The 19,578-nt window shown below is 47.3% G+C and overlaps 1 protein-coding gene across 5 annotated transcripts in view; it reads left to right on the forward strand.

Moving 5' to 3' along the window:
- The window catches only part of TMEM181 (transmembrane protein 181), a 74,831-nt gene that overhangs the window by 35,109 nt on the left and 20,144 nt on the right, over nt 1-19,578 (forward strand). For all 5 annotated transcript variants that reach the window (XM_045058304.1, XM_003986675.5, XM_045058305.1 and 2 more), the window contains exons 3-6: nt 5,776-5,831; nt 7,620-7,710; nt 10,272-10,393; nt 13,584-13,694. In XM_045058304.1, coding sequence (XP_044914239.1) covers nt 5,776-5,831; nt 7,620-7,710; nt 10,272-10,393; nt 13,584-13,694 — 380 coding nt within the window. The remainder of the gene's footprint in view (nt 1-5,775; nt 5,832-7,619; nt 7,711-10,271; nt 10,394-13,583; nt 13,695-19,578) is intronic.

Raw genomic sequence — 19,578 nt, forward strand, 5'->3', positions numbered from 1 at the left:
TTGTCAGACGCTCAGCCAACTGAGCCACCCAGGTGCCCCTCAGAGGCTAGTTTCTTAACCTACACTGGATGTGGGCTGGGTGAATGGCCCAAGGAAGCTGGGGAGAGGGAGGTCGTTTATGTGCTGTTTGCCTGCTGGTGACGAAAATGATGGTGACGAGCAACTGTAGCCTCCTCTTTTCCTGCCCGTGAAGTCACCAAGGAATAAGTTACATTAATCACAGCACAGGACATATCAGTCATCTTACTTGATTTTCATAACTGTCCTTTTAAGATTGGTAGGAGAGGCATTCATAGTCTCCTGAACAGCCGTCTCATGGGACCTCAGCCAACTCGTTTCCTTAAGCCACTGTTGGCCGCAACATCCGTGATTATATTCAACCTTTTCCACTCTTGCATAAGTGAAAAGTGATACACCTGGGCTGAGATGGGAAGAGCAATGTCAGGATTTCCACGTCCCTTTCCTTCTTCCCAGTGAGTGCTGGTATTAGGGTTCTCCAGAGAAACACACCAATAGGATATACGTAGATACCGATATAGATGGATTTATTGTGCCTTCGGGGCCTGCTCGGGCCCGATCGTATATGCCCCACTTCCGTTGGATGATGGAGTGCTGCTGTGCGTGTCCAGCTCCGTGTCCTGATGGGTCAGCTAACACCCAGCTCATGATGGGCAGCGCAGGTCTCCTGGTAACTTGGTGGCCCACGGGGTAAGCGTTTAGTCTCTCCTAAGGCCCGGTAGGAAGGCAGGAGCTGTGTGTCACGAGGGGAGTGGTTTTCTGTGGAGGAGGGCAAGGCTTTGCTCCAGAGTCCCAAGGGTCTGCACGAAGATTCATCTGTGGGCCCTGCCAAAGGCTCCAGATGACATCCTTGTCTTCTGACATTTCAGACACCTTTACATCTGCCGGATCATGTGGCCCCAGCAGCAGGCAGCCCGCACGGCAGCCTGGAGCTGGTGGAGAGCCTTCTCTTGTCCTGGCCCCCACTCAAAACTTGCAGCTTTTTGGTTCACGAGGTAAATGGGCCAGAGTACGACACCCAAGCGAGGAACACGTTGCCTCCAAAATGCAAAGAGGCGAGGCCCGCTAGGCGTCGCGCCTCTGGTTTGGTTGTAGGGGAGCCAAATACAACGGTTTATCTTTCACCTCAGAAGGGATAGCTCTACGTGGCGCACGTGTATCTTGACCAGATTTCTTTCCGTTCTCCCATGTGCGAGTGTCTTACCAGGAAGTTTACAGTACTTGCTGCTTCTTGCTCACGGCGGCTTGTGGGAGGGAGAGGTGACCAAGGTCCGTGCGAACCAAATTAGGACGTAGGGCCGGAGATTTGACACTCCTTTGAGGGAGGACCGTGAAGGTGTATTGCTGGCCTGGCTTCCGGTGGGCCTCGCTCTCAGCGATGAAGAAAATGGCGTTTGCCGGATCAGCAGCTGCCTGTCAGGTCCCAGAGGATGTGTGAATTTGCTCAAGCAATGAAACCCTGCCTGCAACAGCAGCTGCGGTTCGAACCACACCCGGTGATGCTTAATGGCGATCTGCTGTCCTCTCCAAGACCCACCCACCTTCTGCCCAGGCCAGATAGGCGAGTTGAACAGCCGTGTGGTGGGAACCTTTCAGGTTGGGGGATGGGAGAACTCACGGCTGCAGTCCCTCCAGGCATGCGATACTGCTTTTGATTATGTTTTTGTAAGTAGAGGCTCCCTGCAGGGTGGGGATTCTGCCAGGCGCTGAGTGTATCTAGTGCAGTTCTGCATTCTGGAACTGGGGACCCACTGGGCCCATTGTGACACGTACCTGAGCTAAAACCCCACTGATTGCATGACCTCCGTGAGTCCCTGCTCTGACTGGTGGACCGTACTGATGTTTTGGGTCTCCTGAAATTAGGGTCAGTTCAGAGCCGGTGTCCGAGGGTCCCCAAAATGTATTTCCTTTTCCCCAGTGTGCAGTCATCTTGGTAAAAGGTTGTAGGTTCCTTTGGGAGAATGATTAATAGTACGCATTTTTGGCAGTGTACTGGGGTGCTTTCTTTTTTTTTTTTTTTTTAACGTTTATTTATTTTTTGGGGGACAGAGAGAGACAGAGCATGAACGGGGTAGGGGCAGAGAGAGAGGGAGACACAGAATTGGAAACAGGCTCCAGGCTCTGAGCCATCAGCCCAGAGCCTGACGCGGGGCTCGAACTCACGGACCGCGAGATCGTGACCTGGCTGAAGTCGGACGCTTAACCGACTGCGCCACCCAGGCGCCCCACTGGGGTGCTTTCTTAAGGGGACCCTGTCTCCTCTTCACTCAAGGTTTGAGTCTGTAACCCGGCTCAAATCTGGAATCTATCGATGGGCTGCAACTTCCTGTGTTTATGATTCAGGTTACACTTTTGTTCACTTAGAATTTTCTGCTTACACAGATCGGGTAAGACTATAGTAGGCTTCCTGTGTATTTCACTTCTGGAAACACCATAGTCAACTAGCCAGCACCACAGGTCTGTGTGAATCAGATGGTCGGATTGCTGCTTTGACTCTCCTGTTCGTTACAGTGACCATACCCACCTTGCTTTTGGTGGCTGAGTCCCTCTGCTTGGCCCCACCGCTGCTGGGATTCAGCGACTCCCATAGCGTTTGGTTTCCCCCCGTTCAGTGGTCATGGCTCCTGCTCTCTGGGTGGCCTGCCGAGCAGGGCCGTCACAGAGCTCTTTCAGGATGCTGGGGCTCCCCTCACAAATTTATTCCTCACAGTAGTGGTGAAAGGTCTGTCTCCTGGGCTCTTCCAGCAGGTCTTAAATGACAAATCCACCCCAATGTTCTAGTCTCCCCAAGTCTCCCAATCCCCTCCTCTCCATTAAGCCAAGGCAGGTGTGGCATTTCTGATTTGCTCACTGGGGACCACCTTTTGGTCCAAGTTTTAACCAGCCAACCGAACTGTTAGGGCCCCTCCTAACTCCCTGAGCTCTAGCACGCAACGCAGTATCTCTGCTGAGTGAGCCCATGTCCATAAATCCAGCCTGATCCAATTTACGTTCCTTCCACCATGTTCCCCACACCCTTAGTAGTCGTTCCCATACACGTTCCCCAGATTTCTCTCTGTACAAACCCGAAAACTCAAGTATTCTTTGAGAGTGTAGTGCATCTCCTCGTGGGTCATATTTGGTGCCTCCCCTTCAGGGGCCTGTTGAGACTTGAGTCTAGTTATTGTTCTAGAAGCAAAGAGGGAAGGTTGCTCAGCAGAATCTGCATCGTCTTGCCTGATCCTCAGGGATCACTTGCGTAGGTAATGCAGGGTCTTCGTCTAGGAAGGAGGTGGGAGGGCTGTTTCTACTGGGAATGGAGAGAACTCGTCTAGTGGCAAAGAAGATGCATTGAAACGTAGTAGCTCCACACCCCCAGCTTCCTCAGGATCCTCCTGTGCTTCTCCAGACCAGGATCCCACATCCCCAGACCAGGACCCCACTGCTCCCCAGTCAGTGCCTTCACTTCAGCAGTGAGCCTGTGAGGCCGGTGTCCAACTTGCATTGTAATTCTGCCAGTTGCAGGATGAGATTCTGAGCTTGATTTTCAGCACTCAGCCCCTATGGCTACAGGTGATAAGGGTCTCTGTCAGGGCACACAGAAGCTGTCAGATCATTTATGCAGCTCTGGAGCTGGGAATTCAAACCCCTGACCTCGCCTTTTCTTTTACCACGTTATCCAGGGACATTAGGAACAACCAGTCAACCTCATTCTATTTGTTTGTTATAAAAAAATTTTTTTAAAAGTTTATCCATCTATTTTGAGAGAGAGATAGACAGCAGGGGAGGGGCAGAGACAGAAGGAAACAGAGAATCCCAAGCAGGCTCCGCACTGTCAGCATAGAACCTGACATGGGTCTTGATCCCACGAACCGTGAGATCATGACCTGAGCTGAAAGCAAGTGGGACGCTTAACTGAGTAAGCCAGCCAGGCACCCCAATCATTAGCATCTTTAAATCTAATCAGATTAGAGAGCCAATTCCAGAAACCCCAGAACCAATATTAAAAAAGCTCATTATTAATATTCTGTTCCTCTTTAACCACTCTCGTGCCAAACTCTGTATTAGGGTTCTCCAGAGAAATGGAACCAAAGGGGAGATACATATGTATGTATATACTCAGACACACATACGCATAGGAGGGGGGAGGGAGGGACAGGGAGACAGGGAGAGAGAGGGGCAGAGGTAGAGAAGAAAGAGAGATTTACTGTAAGGAACTGGCTTGCATGATAATGGAGGCTGAGAAGTTTCAAGATACGGAGGCATAGCAGAGCCGGTTAAGTTCCAGCTTGTGTCTGGAAACAGATGAAGACCTATGTGCCAGCTTGAAGACCGAGGACAAGACCGGGCAGAGAGCAGATTCTCCCCCATTCAGCCTTTTGCTCTGTTCAGGCCTTCAACCATTTGGATGAGGCCCACCCACATTGGGGAGGACCACATTTTTTCTCGTCTGTCCACTGATTTGCCAGAATCATGTTTATCCAAGTATCTGGGCACCCCAGGGCCCAGTCAGTTGACACAAAAATCACCATCCTACGTCCTGTGGTAACATTGTTAGGATTTCAGATTAAGAGTGTGTTAGCGACCAGTGGGTTTGTCACCCCTCGTTTTGCAGATGTGAAAACAGATTCAAAAAGCCAAGTTGACTAAGACTAGAGTCTGGACTTTGCGACTCCCAGTTCTTAATTCTTTCTGAGAAAGCAGATTGCCTTATTTCCTGGAACAGGGATTTGCTGAGATTGTGAGTCTATTTAAAATAAGCCTCACTGTGGGCGAAAGCCTCCTTCCCACAGAGGGACAGCCTGTCAGCATTCATAACGGTTCCAGACACATGTTGCTACGTCACTTACATACTTGCTGTACGTACTCGAGTATTTCCTTCTGTACGTGGCGGTTCCTGGGCAGCAGGCTGGGGATGGTCACCTGGGCAGCCCAGAAAACTGGCATCCCAGCTGAGTGTGATTTATTGTAGAACAAATTAAATTAAAATCTGCTTCACACTGTTTCCTTTGATTGCTTCTTTTAAGGCCAAAGCTCTGAACAGTTATATTGTAGGATTCCATGAAGCTTATAGATCTGTGATTTCAGGAAAAGCCTTGAGTATGCATTAAAATATTTTATACTTTTTTATATCCTGAACTCAATACATATTTTTGGAAGACTGGATTAATTGGATGAACCGATAAACGTGGCTTAGTTTTTTAGCAGAAATTGTTATACTTTATAAAATCTATAGACAGTGTCCGTGTCATTAACGGTTTCTTGGATCGGAGCACTACTGAGTGAGCCCTCATTGAAAGCAAAGGAGAGGTTTTGCATATCTAGATCCTATGGAAGTCACACACATTGTGTGGTGGTCACGTGATGTTCGCCTGGTCTGCGATGTTGTGTGTCTGTTTGTATGTTTATATGTCCCCTAAGGACAGACCAGGAAAATAGGGCCACCTCTACATAATGTGAGTCTTTCTTGGCATTTGAAAAACAATCGATAGGGGCACCTGGGTGGCCAGTTAAGTGTCCACCTTCAGCACTTCAGCTCAGGTTATGATCTCGCGGTCTGTGAGTTCGAGCCCCATTTTGGGCTCTGTGCTGACTGACGGCTCAGAGCCTGAACCCTGCTTCAGATTCTGTCTGCCTCTTTCTCTGCCCCTCCCTCGCTTGTGCTCTGTCTCTGTCTCTCTGAGAAATACACGTTAAAAAAATTTTTAAGTGAAAAACAATAAATTAATTATTGATATAGATATAACCTGGTTTTTTCTTCCTCTGTTACATTTTTAGGGCCCAAAGTGATCCAGACTTCCGCAGCTAATTTTTCACTAAGTAATAGTAAAAAGGTAAGACTGGGTCGAAGTGGCAGCTGGAGGGGCCCTAGAAACTTCTCGGTGACTCAGACACGGTCCTGTCCTGCGTGGAGGGTCCCCGCACCACCCTTGCCCTGCAGCTCCCTTCTTCGGCAGCACGCATTTCTTACAGCGCTGTCAGCCGCTGGGCCCTGGGCTCTTGTTTGCCGAAAGGTCCTTTTCTGCTGCAGTGAATACCACAGCACTGTGAGAGGCCGGTGGTGTTACCTGTGAGGGAGCAGCGGTTCCTTTCCAAATGCTGGTTAACTCCCCCTGATTCCTCCCGCCCTTGAGTCTTACTAGACTGTAAGTTCTAACAGTGCTCACTCAGGCATCTGACTATTTTTTATTATTTTTATGCAAGCGAAGATGCCGTCTCCATGTCAGGTTTCTAACAGGCACAGGTCTTTCTGACGATTGTTTGGTCATTCCTTGTATGAACTCGGTTTAAGTGAAAAATCCTTTTTCTTTTCTTTCTTTCATGTGGTTGATTCTTCACCATCCTTAGAGAAAAACAAAGGTCCTTCCAGTTGGAGAATTTCAGTACTCTTTAATAAATGCTAACTTGTGAGAGCCCAAACAACGAAACCCCTTTAGTTTTCTGCATATCAGACATAGTATCTTTATCTGTAAACTGAATTCAGTTGTCCTACATTCTCATGGCATCATAACAAGTTTAAATTGGATTATTTGCCCCCAAATATCCCCTTGTCTTCCTTCTCTTAGCTCCCTGGTGGGTTTTCACCCTTAAGATTTTCAAAAAAGCAAAAGGACAAAAATGCCCTAAAGCTTCCCTTGTAATCCTTTTTCTTCCTATTCCTAGTTTCAAAGGGCCCTCTGGTTAGCCCGCTAGCATGTGTGTTTATTTTATTTACTTCTTGCCCTGAGGATCTGATCTAAGAGGTGCCGCCATGGAGCTTCCTAACCATAGTTTGGTCTTTTACAATTTCTGTCTCAGGACGTAAGTCCTTTTTTGACACCGAAAATAACAGCCGTCCCACCAAACTGACTTGCTTGCAAGAGCTCACGCTCACTTCTGCAAGATGCTAGACCACCCGCCGGTAGGCATCATTGCCTCGGTGGCTTCGGGCACGCCTTCAGGCACAGGGAGTTTCCGCGGGGCTAAAACACAGAAATGATATATTTACATGCAGAGACTACACATTCTAATAATGTGTTTCTTTGGAACCCTGGGTGGTTTTCAAACACTTACACAGTGTTCTCTGTATCCCAGGCTGCCAGAAGCCAGTATTGTGGTTTTCAGCAGACACTGCTGAAAGTGTCATTGGCAGAAGTATTATTGGCAACCTGGTCCCCTCTAATTTTTCTCTCCAGGGGTGTTAAGACTTCGCAAAAGCTGAAGACAACCAACCTCACCCAGCAACAGGTCTGGCACACTGCTGCTGGGGAATGATTCCTGTGAATACGGAAATACGTCTTTGATGTCCTTTATTATCTTAACAACACATCTCATTATACGTACTTTTAATTTTTTTCTCCAAGATGGCCTTTTGGTATTTAAGTAGGAATGTGATCCCAAGGCTGCAGGTGGTGGAAATCGCCTGCTTAGAGGTGTTTGTAAGACAGAGGTGACTGCAGTAGAAAGTCCTTTCTTTTTCTGGAGGCAGAATTTCCCTGTATTGTCTAAATGAAAGCTGCACGTTTCTGTTTCAGAGCTAACACTCCAACCTTTTTTGCTAAATGTAAATTTTTGTATATTAAGACAGACTGAATGAAAAGGTCATATGGATTCCTTAACTTTTTTTTTTCTTTTTGCCTTAGCTGAAGCCAATTCAAATACTTTCAAATCCACTGTCTACATATAATCAGCAACTGTGGCTGACATGTGTTGTTGAGTTGGATCAATCAAAAGGTATGAAGTCTGGCATTTTGGAATGATTTTTCTTTGTACAAAGCACCATATTTGAAAGATGGAGGGAGCTTTAGAATCTTTGAACAAGTTCTCAGAGGTGGATCACAAGGATGGTCATTATTCCTTATAATGGCAACAAGTTGAAAGCCCCTCAAAAGTCTGCCAGTGTCTTCCAGAGTAAGTTAGAAGTAAGTCAGCATTGGTCAGCTCTCAGGGAGCACCGTAGCTAAGTGGCTGCAAAGCGTAGGTGCTGCTACAGCAGGCTTTTGCCTTGGGGTTCTGGGAGAGAATTAAGTTCTGATGCCCTGAGCCAATGGTTCTGTCCCCCAGGGAAACTTGGCAGTGTCTAGGAACGTTGTGACATTTTGGTTGTCACCACTGGGCAGGAGGGATGTTACCAGTATCTAGAGGGAGGAGGCCAGGGATGCCTCTAAACAGCCTGTAGTGCACGGGGCTGTCCCATGACGAAGGATTGTCTGGCCTCAAAATATCAGTACTGCTGAGGCTGAGAAGCCCTGCCCTGCAGCACCCATGGTTTTTTTTTTTTTTTTTTTAATTTTTAAAAAAATTTTTTTTAACGTTTATTTATTTTTTATTTTTATTTATTTTTTTTTAATTTTTTTTCAACGTTTTTAATTTATTTTTGGGACAGAGAGAGACAGAGCATGAACGGAGGAGGGGCAGAGAGAGAGGGAGACACAGAATCGGAAACAGGCTCCAGGCTCCGAGCCATCAGCCCAGAGCCTGACGCGGGGCTCGAACTCACGGACCGCGAGATCGTGACCTGGCTGAAGTCAGACACTTAACCGACTGCACCACCCAGGCGCCCCAACGTTTATTTATTTTTGAGACAGAGAGACAGAGCATGAACGGGGGAGGGTAGAGAGAGGGAGACACAGAATCCGAAACAGGCTCCAGGCTCCGAGCCATCAGCCCAGAGCCTGACGCGGGGCTCGAACTCACGGACCGCGAGATCGTGACCTGGCTGAAGTCAGACACTTAACCGACTGCACCACCCAGGCGCCCCAACGTTTATTTATTTTTGAGACAGAGAGACAGAGCATGAACGGGGGAGGGTAGAGAGAGGGAGACACAGAATCCGAAACAGGCTCCAGGCTCCGAGCCATCAGCCCAGAGCCTGACGCGGGGCTCGAACTCACGGACCGCGAGATCGTGACCTGGCTGAAGTCAGACACTTAACCGACTGCACCACCCAGGCGCCCCAACGTTTATTTATTTTTGAGACAGAGAGACAGAGCATGAACGGGGGAGGGTAGAGAGAGGGAGACACAGAATCCGAAACAGGCTCCAGGCTCTGAGCTGTGAGCACAGAGCCTGATGCGGGGCTCGAACTCACGGACCGCGAGATCATGACCTGAGCCGAAGTCGGCCGCTTAACCGACTGAGCCACCCAGGCACCCCAGCACCCACAGTTTATAACGCATCGGCTCTGTTCATCTAGAGTGGCACTAATTACATACCATTCGGGGGGAACTGAAGAAATGACCACCCACGTTATTTTCCATGTTCTGTGATCAGGTGAGAAAGAATTTGGTTGAGAAAGAATTTGAAAAGATAACGCCATGACCACAGTAAATTAAATGAAAAAAAAATGTATATTACAAAAAACTTAATCCTTTTTTATAACATTTCATTATTTTTTTAAAGTTTATATATTTTGAGAGAGCGCAAGTGGGGGAAGGGCAGAGAGCGAGGGAGACCGAGAATCCCAAGCAGGCTCTACACTGTCAGCACAGAGCCTGACGTGGAGCTGGAACTCACGAAACCATGAGATCATGACCTGAGCCAAAAAGTCAGAAGCTTAACCGGCTGAGGCACCCAGGCGCCGCAGTTTTCATAACATTTTAAAAAACAAAAATAAATTTGGCATCACTGTGTATTTTTATGTCTAGAAAATGGTCTGGAAGGATGGACACAACATGTTAATTATGGTTATCTCTTGGCGATGGGATTATAAGTGTTTTATTTCTTTTTAATATTTATTTTTGAGAGAGAGAGTGAGCGAGCGAGCATGAGCAGGGAAGGGGCCGAGACAGGGAGACACAGAATCTGAAGTAGACTCCAGGCTCTGAGCTGTCAGCACAGAACCATGAGATCATGACCTGAGCCAAAGTCAGATGCTTAACCAACTGAGCCACCCAGGTGCCCCAGGATTAGTACTTTTTGTTCCTTGATTTTTTAACAGTGGACCTAAAGACAAAATAATAAATTATATAAACAGAAAAATAAATCTAACTTTATTGTGGTGTAAAGTGAAGTTAAACATTTATGTGGGGAAATAAAAAATAAAATTTCATTAGCCATCAAATACTTGCCCTTTTGTGAACCAAAAATCATGGATCTGGAATGAAGGTTTTCACATAGGCTCCTGGACAATGGGTTGGCAGTAGAACCTAATGGAAAGGTTTTACTTCGCTGACAAGTGTGAGGTTTTCAAATGTGCCAAGGCTGAGGTGGTCAAAGGACCCTCCTGGGCCCTTACGTTTGCAAGTGTGATGTGCCTGACATGGTCTCTGACGCTGACTTTCTTTCTTTTGTAGAAACGTCTATTCAGACAAGCTTTCTCATGACTGTCAAAGTTGATGGTGTAGCTCAAGATGGAACCACCATGTTCATTCATAACAAAGTTCACAATCGGACAAGGACCCTCACCTGTGCGGGGGTGAGTGCATTTGATTGGTCAGTGATTATTCATCATGCTGCACTATTACATATGTGCTCTCTGAAGTGAAAGCATTGAGTCATACCAATGGTGGTGTGGAAAACGCACCTAACTTTATACATTGATACCCTTAGAAATTCTTACAAACTTACACACATGTACACATGATACGTGAACCCACATATGATGCCTGGTGTCTACAGGTGACTCTTTACGGGCTGCTTGTCATCTCTGAAGTCTGCCGTTGTTCGTGGTCATTCCGAATTGCCGGGGTCTCGGGCGTCAGCCCTGTGATGAACACCCTAATCCACCTGTGGGGGCTGAGGCCCAGGCCCCTTAGGAAGAGCAGCCTGCTTGCTTGAGTGTCTACTTTCGGACGTACTGTGTGGTCATGGGTTAGGAAACCTGGCGGTCCAAAGTGAGAAAGGAACCCTCCCTCTCGATTATTTTTTGGCACCATATTCTGTTGGAATCCCAAGAATCAGAGCCAGAACCCCTCTGTACAGAGCTGGGAAGCTCCCTAGGACTCAGCAGGTGGCCTGGAGAACATGGGGAACATCAGAAAAGAGAATGCGTTGGAGTGTAGGGTTAGGAAAGTGGTTTCTCCGACAGGCCTCATGCCTGGCTTTCCATGCAGTCAGGTTTCATTGAGTTCCCAGAGCAGGCCCACGGAGCAGGCACTGTTACCAGAGCCCCAAATTATGTAAGAAACTGAGGCTCCGAAAGGTCAGAGTACTTGCCTGAGGTGACACTAGTGACAGGGGGGGCCAGGATTTCAGCTAGTGGTTTGTTATTGTGCAGCGTGTGTCCTTAGCAACCACACACCGCCCGGTTGAGAAGAGTGAAGAGCAGGACTGTTTGTCCTGGCAGGAGAGGATTCAGATGGCAGGGCTCCTGTTGGATGGCTGGCCCCCGTCTGTGGTTCCCTGGCCCGCATCTATGGTTCCTCCCTGTCAGGGCCTGCTCCCTGGGACCGCGTGGCAGCTCCGCCCACTGGGTCGGCCTCATGGGCCTGGCAGGTGCTGCTCCAGAAACACAAGTGACCAGACCCTCATTCTGCCTCCTCTGTAATCACCCACGGGAGCAGGGCTGGGCCGGCCTGTAACGTGTTCTCCTTGACTGCAGGGTGGGGTTACGCCTTCCCTGACTGTCCTCATAAAGTGGCGAGGATCAAGTCGAATATCATATGTGAGCGCCTGCGTGTCGGTGCCCATGGGGGCCCTGCACCTGCCGTGTCTGTGTCCAGTAGGTGCTGTGTTAGCTCCACCAGTACACGGGAGGGATGATGGATGCGGGGTCTGAAAGGACCTCTGCTCAGGCCGCGGCCCTGCCTCCACCCCCGGGCAGGCTGGAGTCCGCCCTCAGCTGGCCTTGCTCTTTCTTGCACCGAGCAGGCGGTCAGTGACTTCGTCCTAAGGCTGGTGTGACTAATCTTTCTGGTTTGCGAGGACTGAGGAGTTCCCAGGATGGGGGACTTTCCTTTTGAAACTGGGGAAGGTCTCAGGCCAACTAGGAAGACTCGAGCACCTTGTATAGTGCCAGGCCACCTGCGAGGCTGCTTGCCTGCACTGCTGTGGCACTGTCCGCCACACTGTGCACCTTGACAGTGGCCCTTTGTGCCTCGCCGCGGTGTCTCCCCTCTCCTGTCGGTGGCCCTACTTCAGTTTACGCTGTGTCACCTTGGGGACTTCTCTCTTCTGTTCTGTCTGTGCAGGTCCCACCCTAGCTCTCCCAGGAGCATTGCCCTGACTTAAAAAAATATGGGATTTTTTATGTTGTAGAGATATCAACCACCCTTTACGCTGCCTTTGTCTTGATGTGAAGAGAAAACGCTGTCTGCCTCGGGTAGCAAGTGGTCCGCACCGGGCGGGTGACAGGCTGCTGTGCTCTCATCAAGTGATTGCACAAGCACATCGTAATCGGTGCTCGAACCACAGCTTGAACTCAGACCCCCTCCCCTCCCTCCCAGATCATCAGGTGGGCTCACTATAGCTTTTTTAAACCTGAAGATATGTACAGCCTGAGGTATAACGTAAACGTCCCCTGAAAGTCCAGATTTGTAAGAAGTGGTCACCTGTGCGAGATGAATACCTTCACGAGTGCGATCCTCTCCATTCCTGATCACGCCCAGGACTTAGCTGCCCCTCTCTCCATGCGTCCTTCTGTGACCCAACTTTGAGGAACAAAAGGTGGATTTGGGTTTGCTGAGACCAGGGAAGGCATGCACACCACCTTCTTCTGACTTCTTCCCCGTCCCTGAGGTCAGCACCCCTGCCTTCAGATTGTCCTCGTATCTTTTGAAGTCTTCTTAAGAACACCCAGATCTGTTTTCCTACCCTGACCTCAGACATTCCTAGCTCGGGGAGTCTCTGATCAGTGGTAGGGATGACTGCCCTGTTCAAAGCCACAGCTGTCACAGGTGCCACCCAGAGACTGGGCTGTCAGACACGGAGAGAACTTCTGATGGGGTGTGCCAGGCGGCGTAGCTGTGCCAAGGTCACTGCCTGCCTGGCCACCGAGTACACATCCCCATCCGGAGTGAGGGCTCCACCACCCCCAGTGAATAGAGGGGAGCCGGTTCCTAGTTGTACAAGACAGAAGACGGGGGGGCTCTTGGCCGACAGATGAGCACACACACCTGTGTGATCACACTAGCCACTGTTCCCACAGCCTTTGTCTTAGGTGTGGGCCTGACCTCCTAACAGAGACTACAGGGGCTCTGCGTAGGAAGGACCAGGCATTGGGGCGAGGAGGCATGCAGTCCACTCTGTATATTGTGCAGCAGCTGTGGAAGTGAGCAGGGAGGAGAGTGGGGGGGGGGGGTCTGATTTGTTGTGTCTTGGCTTACACCACCCCCCACCCCACCCTATTGTATTTGTGTGAACGTCAGGTTTGCATTGTGTAGTTTCCTTTTTTATGCGGGTGACACTGTTCTGAATCATCCAAAGTAGAAAGATTCTAATGATTGCAAACCATATATTGTTTGTTTGTTTCCAAAAATACCCATTTGGTTCTTTCTTTCTAAGAATTGTTTTTGGCTGATGTCTGAATTTTTCTGGGCTCTGGCAAGTTCCCTGGAGGTGGTTCATTGTGCTCCTGTGTCGTTGCCGTGTGTTACTTCATGGGTCAATTGCTGGGGGAGCCGACCTTGCTTGCTTTAAAAACACAGCTCTTCCTTGTGTCTTTGCAGAAGTGTGCAGAAATTATTGTGGCTCACCTCGGCTACTTGAATTACACTCAGTATACCGTGACTGTGGGATTCGAACACCTGAAGCTAGCCATCAAGGAAATGAACTTTACAGTAAGTATGCCAGCTGCCCTCAGTGTCTCCATGGCTTGTTTAGTTCCTAGCCTTCTGCCAAATGATTGAAATAAATGTCAGCTTTGAAATCCTGTTATTTGGGACAAGGGCAGACACGCACAGTTTTTAAAAACTATAGAGAAACCATAATTTCTTAAATATACAGAACCAAGAATAGCTTAAAGGAACAACATGAAATTAGAAAGCCTTTGTGGTGTTCTGAGATTCAGAACAGAGAGAATAGAGAGTAGCCTTCCAGTTGGAAGGTCAGGAAGAGGTTGTCAGGTGCACCCTCCTGGTAGCCGAACAGGTGGGACCCCCTTCACCTTGCTTGTGGTCTGCCCTCGGGCTCCGCTGGGACCTGTGGTGAGGCTCGGCCACTGCTCTCACAGGGCCCACCCGGTGTGCAGCTTGCAGGGTTAGACTTCCCAGTCTTGTGCCCCGCTGAAATCAACCTCTTTGTTCCTTCCGTTCGTTTGTTCCACGGTATAACCAGCACAGTGACCGGGAGTATGGCTTTGAGCTGGTTTAGATCCTGGCACCGTGAGCAGATTCTGTTTCTTCTGTTTCTTATCTGTAAACTAGCTGCCTCACAAAGCCTGTGGATCAAATGAAGGTGGTAATGGGTTCCTTTTGAAAAGCAGCCTTTTATTGAGCCAGACCTCACATCCCCTGGAAGCAGCCTGGGGGCAGCCACTCCCCATTCCTCCCTCCCCGGTCCCTGAGGGACTGAGAAGTCACTCACCTTCTTTCTGTCTCTGTGGATTAGCCTGTTGGGGACATTTCATGTGACTGGATTCTTAGCATGTGTGGTCTTTTGTGACTGACTTCTCTCCTGAAGCATAGTACTTTCAAGAGTTCATCTGTGCTCTTGAGGACGTCAGCACTTCATTCTCTCTCTGCTGCGTGATGGTTCACTGTGTGGGTGGACTGCATTTTGTGTGTCTGCTCGTTGCTTGATGGGCATTTGGGATATTTCCATTTGGGGCTTTTATGAATAATGCTGCTGTGAACGTTCATGTGAGGGCTTTTATGTGGACTGACGGGCACCCTCTCCTGAGAGGTTTGACGTGTAGGCCCTCTTCTGCGGTCTTGACATGCACGGCCTCACCCGCTCCACCTCTGTACTGGTGCCTGTGGTCCCCATTTTCCCTGGGGGCCTCTGGAGGTCAGCCAGGCTCGGAATCATTCATAGCGCCTGTTCATCGTAGGCGCTCAACAAATGGCACCTGTTAACGTTCATATTACTTATTTTTTCACTTTCTGTCTCCAGACTACCCCGAAGTGACTTTTATTCTGTACCTATGTGATAGCTTTGCAGATATTTAAAAATGTTGTCTCGGTCCCTCTGAGGTTCTTCCTTGACATGGCCCTCGGGGTGGCTTCTGTGCCCCTCGGGCTCCTGGGTTTCCTTTCTGTGGCTGCCCGTGTCAGCCTGGCCGAGGGGACGGCTGCTTGTCAAGCAGAAGGAGTAGGTGGCCCTCCAGGTGCTGCTGGAACCAGACAGCTGGCTCCTCTGGCAGCCTCCTCACCTGTCGGCTTGTGTGCTGCCTGCTGGTAAGGACTCCTTGGACTTTTTCCACCGTAACTGCTGTTGAGTCTGGCCTTTTTCATTCTCTGCTTCTTTGGTTGGTTTGTAACAATTCTTAGACTCTGCTCAGACCTTAACACTTTGCTCTTGAATTTCTTTTCAGCAGCTTTGACTTCTTGGTCTAGCCTCTCCTGATCTTTTGAGTTTGAATCTGGATTCTGTTCTTTGTCGTATGAAGATTTCCTAGAGCTTTGTCCTCAGAAAGTCTGGCCAGCATTCTGCCTGTGTCCTCAAGTTCACAGGGTCTGAGACAGATGCCCCAAGCTCAGCCTTGCTGATCCTGTCCTGTGCTAATCATCTGTGCTTTAGACTTTGCTATTTCAGAATTACCTGGAATCAAGAATGCAGAAAACAAAGAGCACCATGTTTCTCAGACAGGGGACCTCTCTTTTTCATCTTTATAGGAGCATCACCCCCTGAAGGCCTTTACCAAAGTTCTCAGCAGCTCTCCCCCAGGCTTAGTTCACCCTGACCGTGTTACATGGGTTTGGACTCTTGTTTGTTTTTGATTGAGGTTCTCTCCTTTCATCTTTTGTATCTATTTTATTTTCTCTGGGACTTCTTCCCAAATAATTTGATACATATCTCAGATAAACTTGGTACATGTCATTCCACTGTTGCTAAAGAAGGCAGGTGATGTGATCTCACTGGGGGAGTCAATGAGGAAGTTGCTGTCAGAATAGCTCACCTTGAATGCCAATAGGCAGAGCTTTGTTTTGGGTGGCGCTCTTCAGAAAGTCCAGAATGCTAATACATAAGACCCTTGGGATTTGTGAGGGATGTCACCTAAGATTTTTCTACATTTTTGTACATTTCTGTATTCCCAGTACCCAACAGTGTGCCTGGAAACAGTTAAGCTTGAAATAAATATATCTGGGTTGAATTGAAGGATAACACCATAGCACTTCACAAATTAAGAAATTCAGATGGCCAGCGGACTTCGGTTTTTATCCTTGCTTATAAACCCAAGGGTCAGAGAATTCAGAAAGAAATGTCTTTTTTTTTTAATTTTTTGAATGTTTGTTTATTTTTGAGAGAGAGAGAGAGAGAGAGCGAGCATGGGAAGGGCAGAGAGAGAGGGAGACACAGAACTTGAAGCAGGCTACAGGCTCTGAGCTGTTATCACAGAGCCTGACATGGGGCTCAAACTCACAAACTGAAATCATGACCTGAGCCGAAGTCAGATGCCTAACCAACTGAGCCACCCATGTGTCCCTAGAAATGTCTTATTTTAACCTGGAAAGTGGTGAAAATACCCACAAGAAAAATAACATCTAAGGTCAGTGAGATGCAAGGGCATACATTCTCTTGTACAGTTTAATGGTGTAAATTGATTTCAGTGTTGGGGGCAGTTTGGTGGTGTAGCAAAGCCTTTATGTGCATGTCCTTTTTTGACCTAGTAATTCTACTTCTGTGAATTTATTCTAAGGAAATAATTAGAAATGTACAAAGATTTCTATTTTTCGTAGCAGGAAGTTGTGGGTAATCTATTTCAGTAGAGTTCTGGTTAAATAGATTAGTTTTTCTGTAGCTGTTAAAATAATGAACTAGTCACAAAATATATTAAATACCACAAACTGCTATTGATTTAAAAAAGGAAAAGAAAAAGTGTATGAATTAAAAGTATTGATTAATATTTTTTATTATAGAAAACTCTAGAAAGCTATCTTTGGGTGGTGGGTTTACTGTTTGATTTCTTCTTTTCTTTTTTTAAAATATGTTTTTTTATCTCTGAGAGAGAGAGAAAGGGGGGGAGGGTGGGTCAGAGAGAGAGGGAGACACAGAATTCAAAGCAGGCTCCAGGCTCCGGAGCCCGATGTGGGGCTCAAATTCCTGAACCTTGAAATCGTGACCTGAGCTAAAGTTGGATGCTTTATCAGCTGAGCCATCCAGGTGCCCCTGTGTGTGTGTGTGTGTGTGTGTGTGTGTGTGTGTGTGTGTGTGTTAATAATGAGCTTTTTACTACCTTTATAATCAGAAGTGAAAATTATTTTTTTTAAAAGGCTCCTGAGACAACTGATATTTAAAAGAGGAAGTCCACGATACCCTCTGGCAATTCACTCTAAGAAGCTTAGTTATTGAAGAGCTACCTCAGTAAATCACAATTTACTGTTATGTCTAAACCTCATACAGAGATGCATTGAGAAATCAGAGAACCTTACCCAAAGTACTTCTGTATCTTTATAAAACTGCTGTTGAAAAATATCCATTATGTTGTGAACACTGATCTAAACCTCCATGTAGGATTCCTTTTGACCATTTGTTATAAAGTCCTTTTACTAGAGACTGAAAGGTATATAGCTTGTCACATGTCACTTTTGCTATTAGCTGCTGGAAATTTCAGAAATACCAGTTTTATGTTGAATTGTGACAATTACTAATATCCTGATATAGGTTTCTGGTGTGATTATTTGCCCTCTTTCTTTACAGTTTTGCCATTTAAAAAACTTTAAAACTTGTTCCTGTCTAATCTGTATTTTTATTATAACCTGACTTCATTTCCTTCTCAGAAGTAAACAAAGTGTAACAAATGAAATACATTTAAAAAATATGTCAGTGATGCTATCATACATGCACCGAATGGCTAACATAACAAAGTCAAAAAGATGCCAACGCTGGCCAGGCCGCCCAGCAGCCAGAGCTCCTGTGCTCCACTAGTGGAAGTGTAAACTGATACACCAGAAATGCACAAACATCAACCAGAAGACATGCATTTCATTGTTCATGTCTTAGCAACATGGTTCTTAATAGCTCCAAACTGTACCCATTAATAAAAGGAATGCTCATAGTGGCACATCCTTTCCTGTAACGGAGTATGTACGGCTGTGAGGAGGAGTGGTTACAGCTACGTGCAGCCTTAGGGATGACTTTCACAAGCATGATGATGAACACAATAGCACACAGTGTGTGATTCCATTTATATAAGTTATATGAACAGGCAAATGAATCTGTGCTGTTAAATCAGGATTAGTGTTACTCGGGTAGGTTAGTGACTTGAAGGGGGCATATGGGGAGGGACTTCTGGGGGTGCTGTGATGCTGTTTCTTGATCGGAATGCTGTCCACACTGGTGTGTTCCATTTGTGACAGTTCATTGAGTTGTACACTTAGGGTATGCATACAGGTTTTCATAGGTATGTTACCTTTCAGTAAAAACTTAACAAGATATGTGATTAAAAATCAGAGCTCAGCAGGTTGGTGCCTGTTTAACTGCATTCTTTAGACTGTCCTTGCTTCTTTGACAGAATTTGATGTATTATTCTATTCCTGTTGTTTGGTGTTTTCTAGGAAACCTTTGGCATTTGGAGACTTGAGTTCTGTGTTCTCCCTGTGTGGGGTGGTGGCTGTGGCTCTTCCCCAAGAGCTGCAGGTCCATGTGGGCATCTTCCCCTGGGCTTCCCCAGTTCTTTCTCATTGATAGAAGTCGTGTTCAGGGTGAAAATTACCCTGGTTGCTACTCCAGCCTACTGGGAGAGAGAATCGTCACGAGGGCAGGCCCCAAGTATTCACATGCTACGTTTTTGGCAGAAGACGTCTGTCCTTAAGCAGACACCTAGATGGTTGATGCCCTTTTCCTGTCTTGCCTGCTGTGTGGGTTTTATCTTCCATCTGGTGTGGTTGTTGAGGCTATGTACCCTTACTTTGAGAAGCTTGATTTCGCTCCTTTCGTTTTCATTCCCATACTCCGTGAACATCTGGTTCATTGATTTCCACTTACATTCATATCTGCTTGAAGTAGAGTGGCAGTCCTTCCATCTCTGCTTCTTCTATCAGCTGTTCTTCTGAGTACCTCTTGCCCACATCCCATTACCATGTTCAAGTCAAGACCACCCTGCAGGCCTTAAGGTATGTGGGAGATAGCGCTTATCTCTGGTGTTTTTTAAAAAGGTTTGTTCTATTGGCCATGCTCTGCATATGCAGTGGAGTGTAGACTTTAGACATGGTGCAGATTGCTTTTACTCACTTGCCTGGCATTTTCTCCTGAGCTTTGTGAACACCTCCACCTGCATCACATCAGCTCCCTGTGTCTTCAGGGCCAAGCTGGGCATTTTCCCCTCTAATTAAATACCTTCTGGTTGATTCTTGAGCGACACTGCAGCCAGCTGTTCGCATTTCCTTCTTTTTCTTCCTAAGCCACAGCCTTTCACTGGTAGATGAGATGAAAACAACAGCTAATATTCCCAAGTCCTTCAGTTTTCCATCCAGTGGACACCCTCCAGTTTTCATGTGAATTGAGAGGTCTGGCAGCAGGCAGCACTTTGATAAGCACTGACTGGATTCTTGGATCACTCTT

Source organism: Felis catus, chromosome B2 (assembly GCF_018350175.1).
Source record: "Felis catus isolate Fca126 chromosome B2, F.catus_Fca126_mat1.0, whole genome shotgun sequence".
NCBI classification, from domain to species: domain Eukaryota; kingdom Metazoa; phylum Chordata; class Mammalia; order Carnivora; family Felidae; genus Felis; species Felis catus.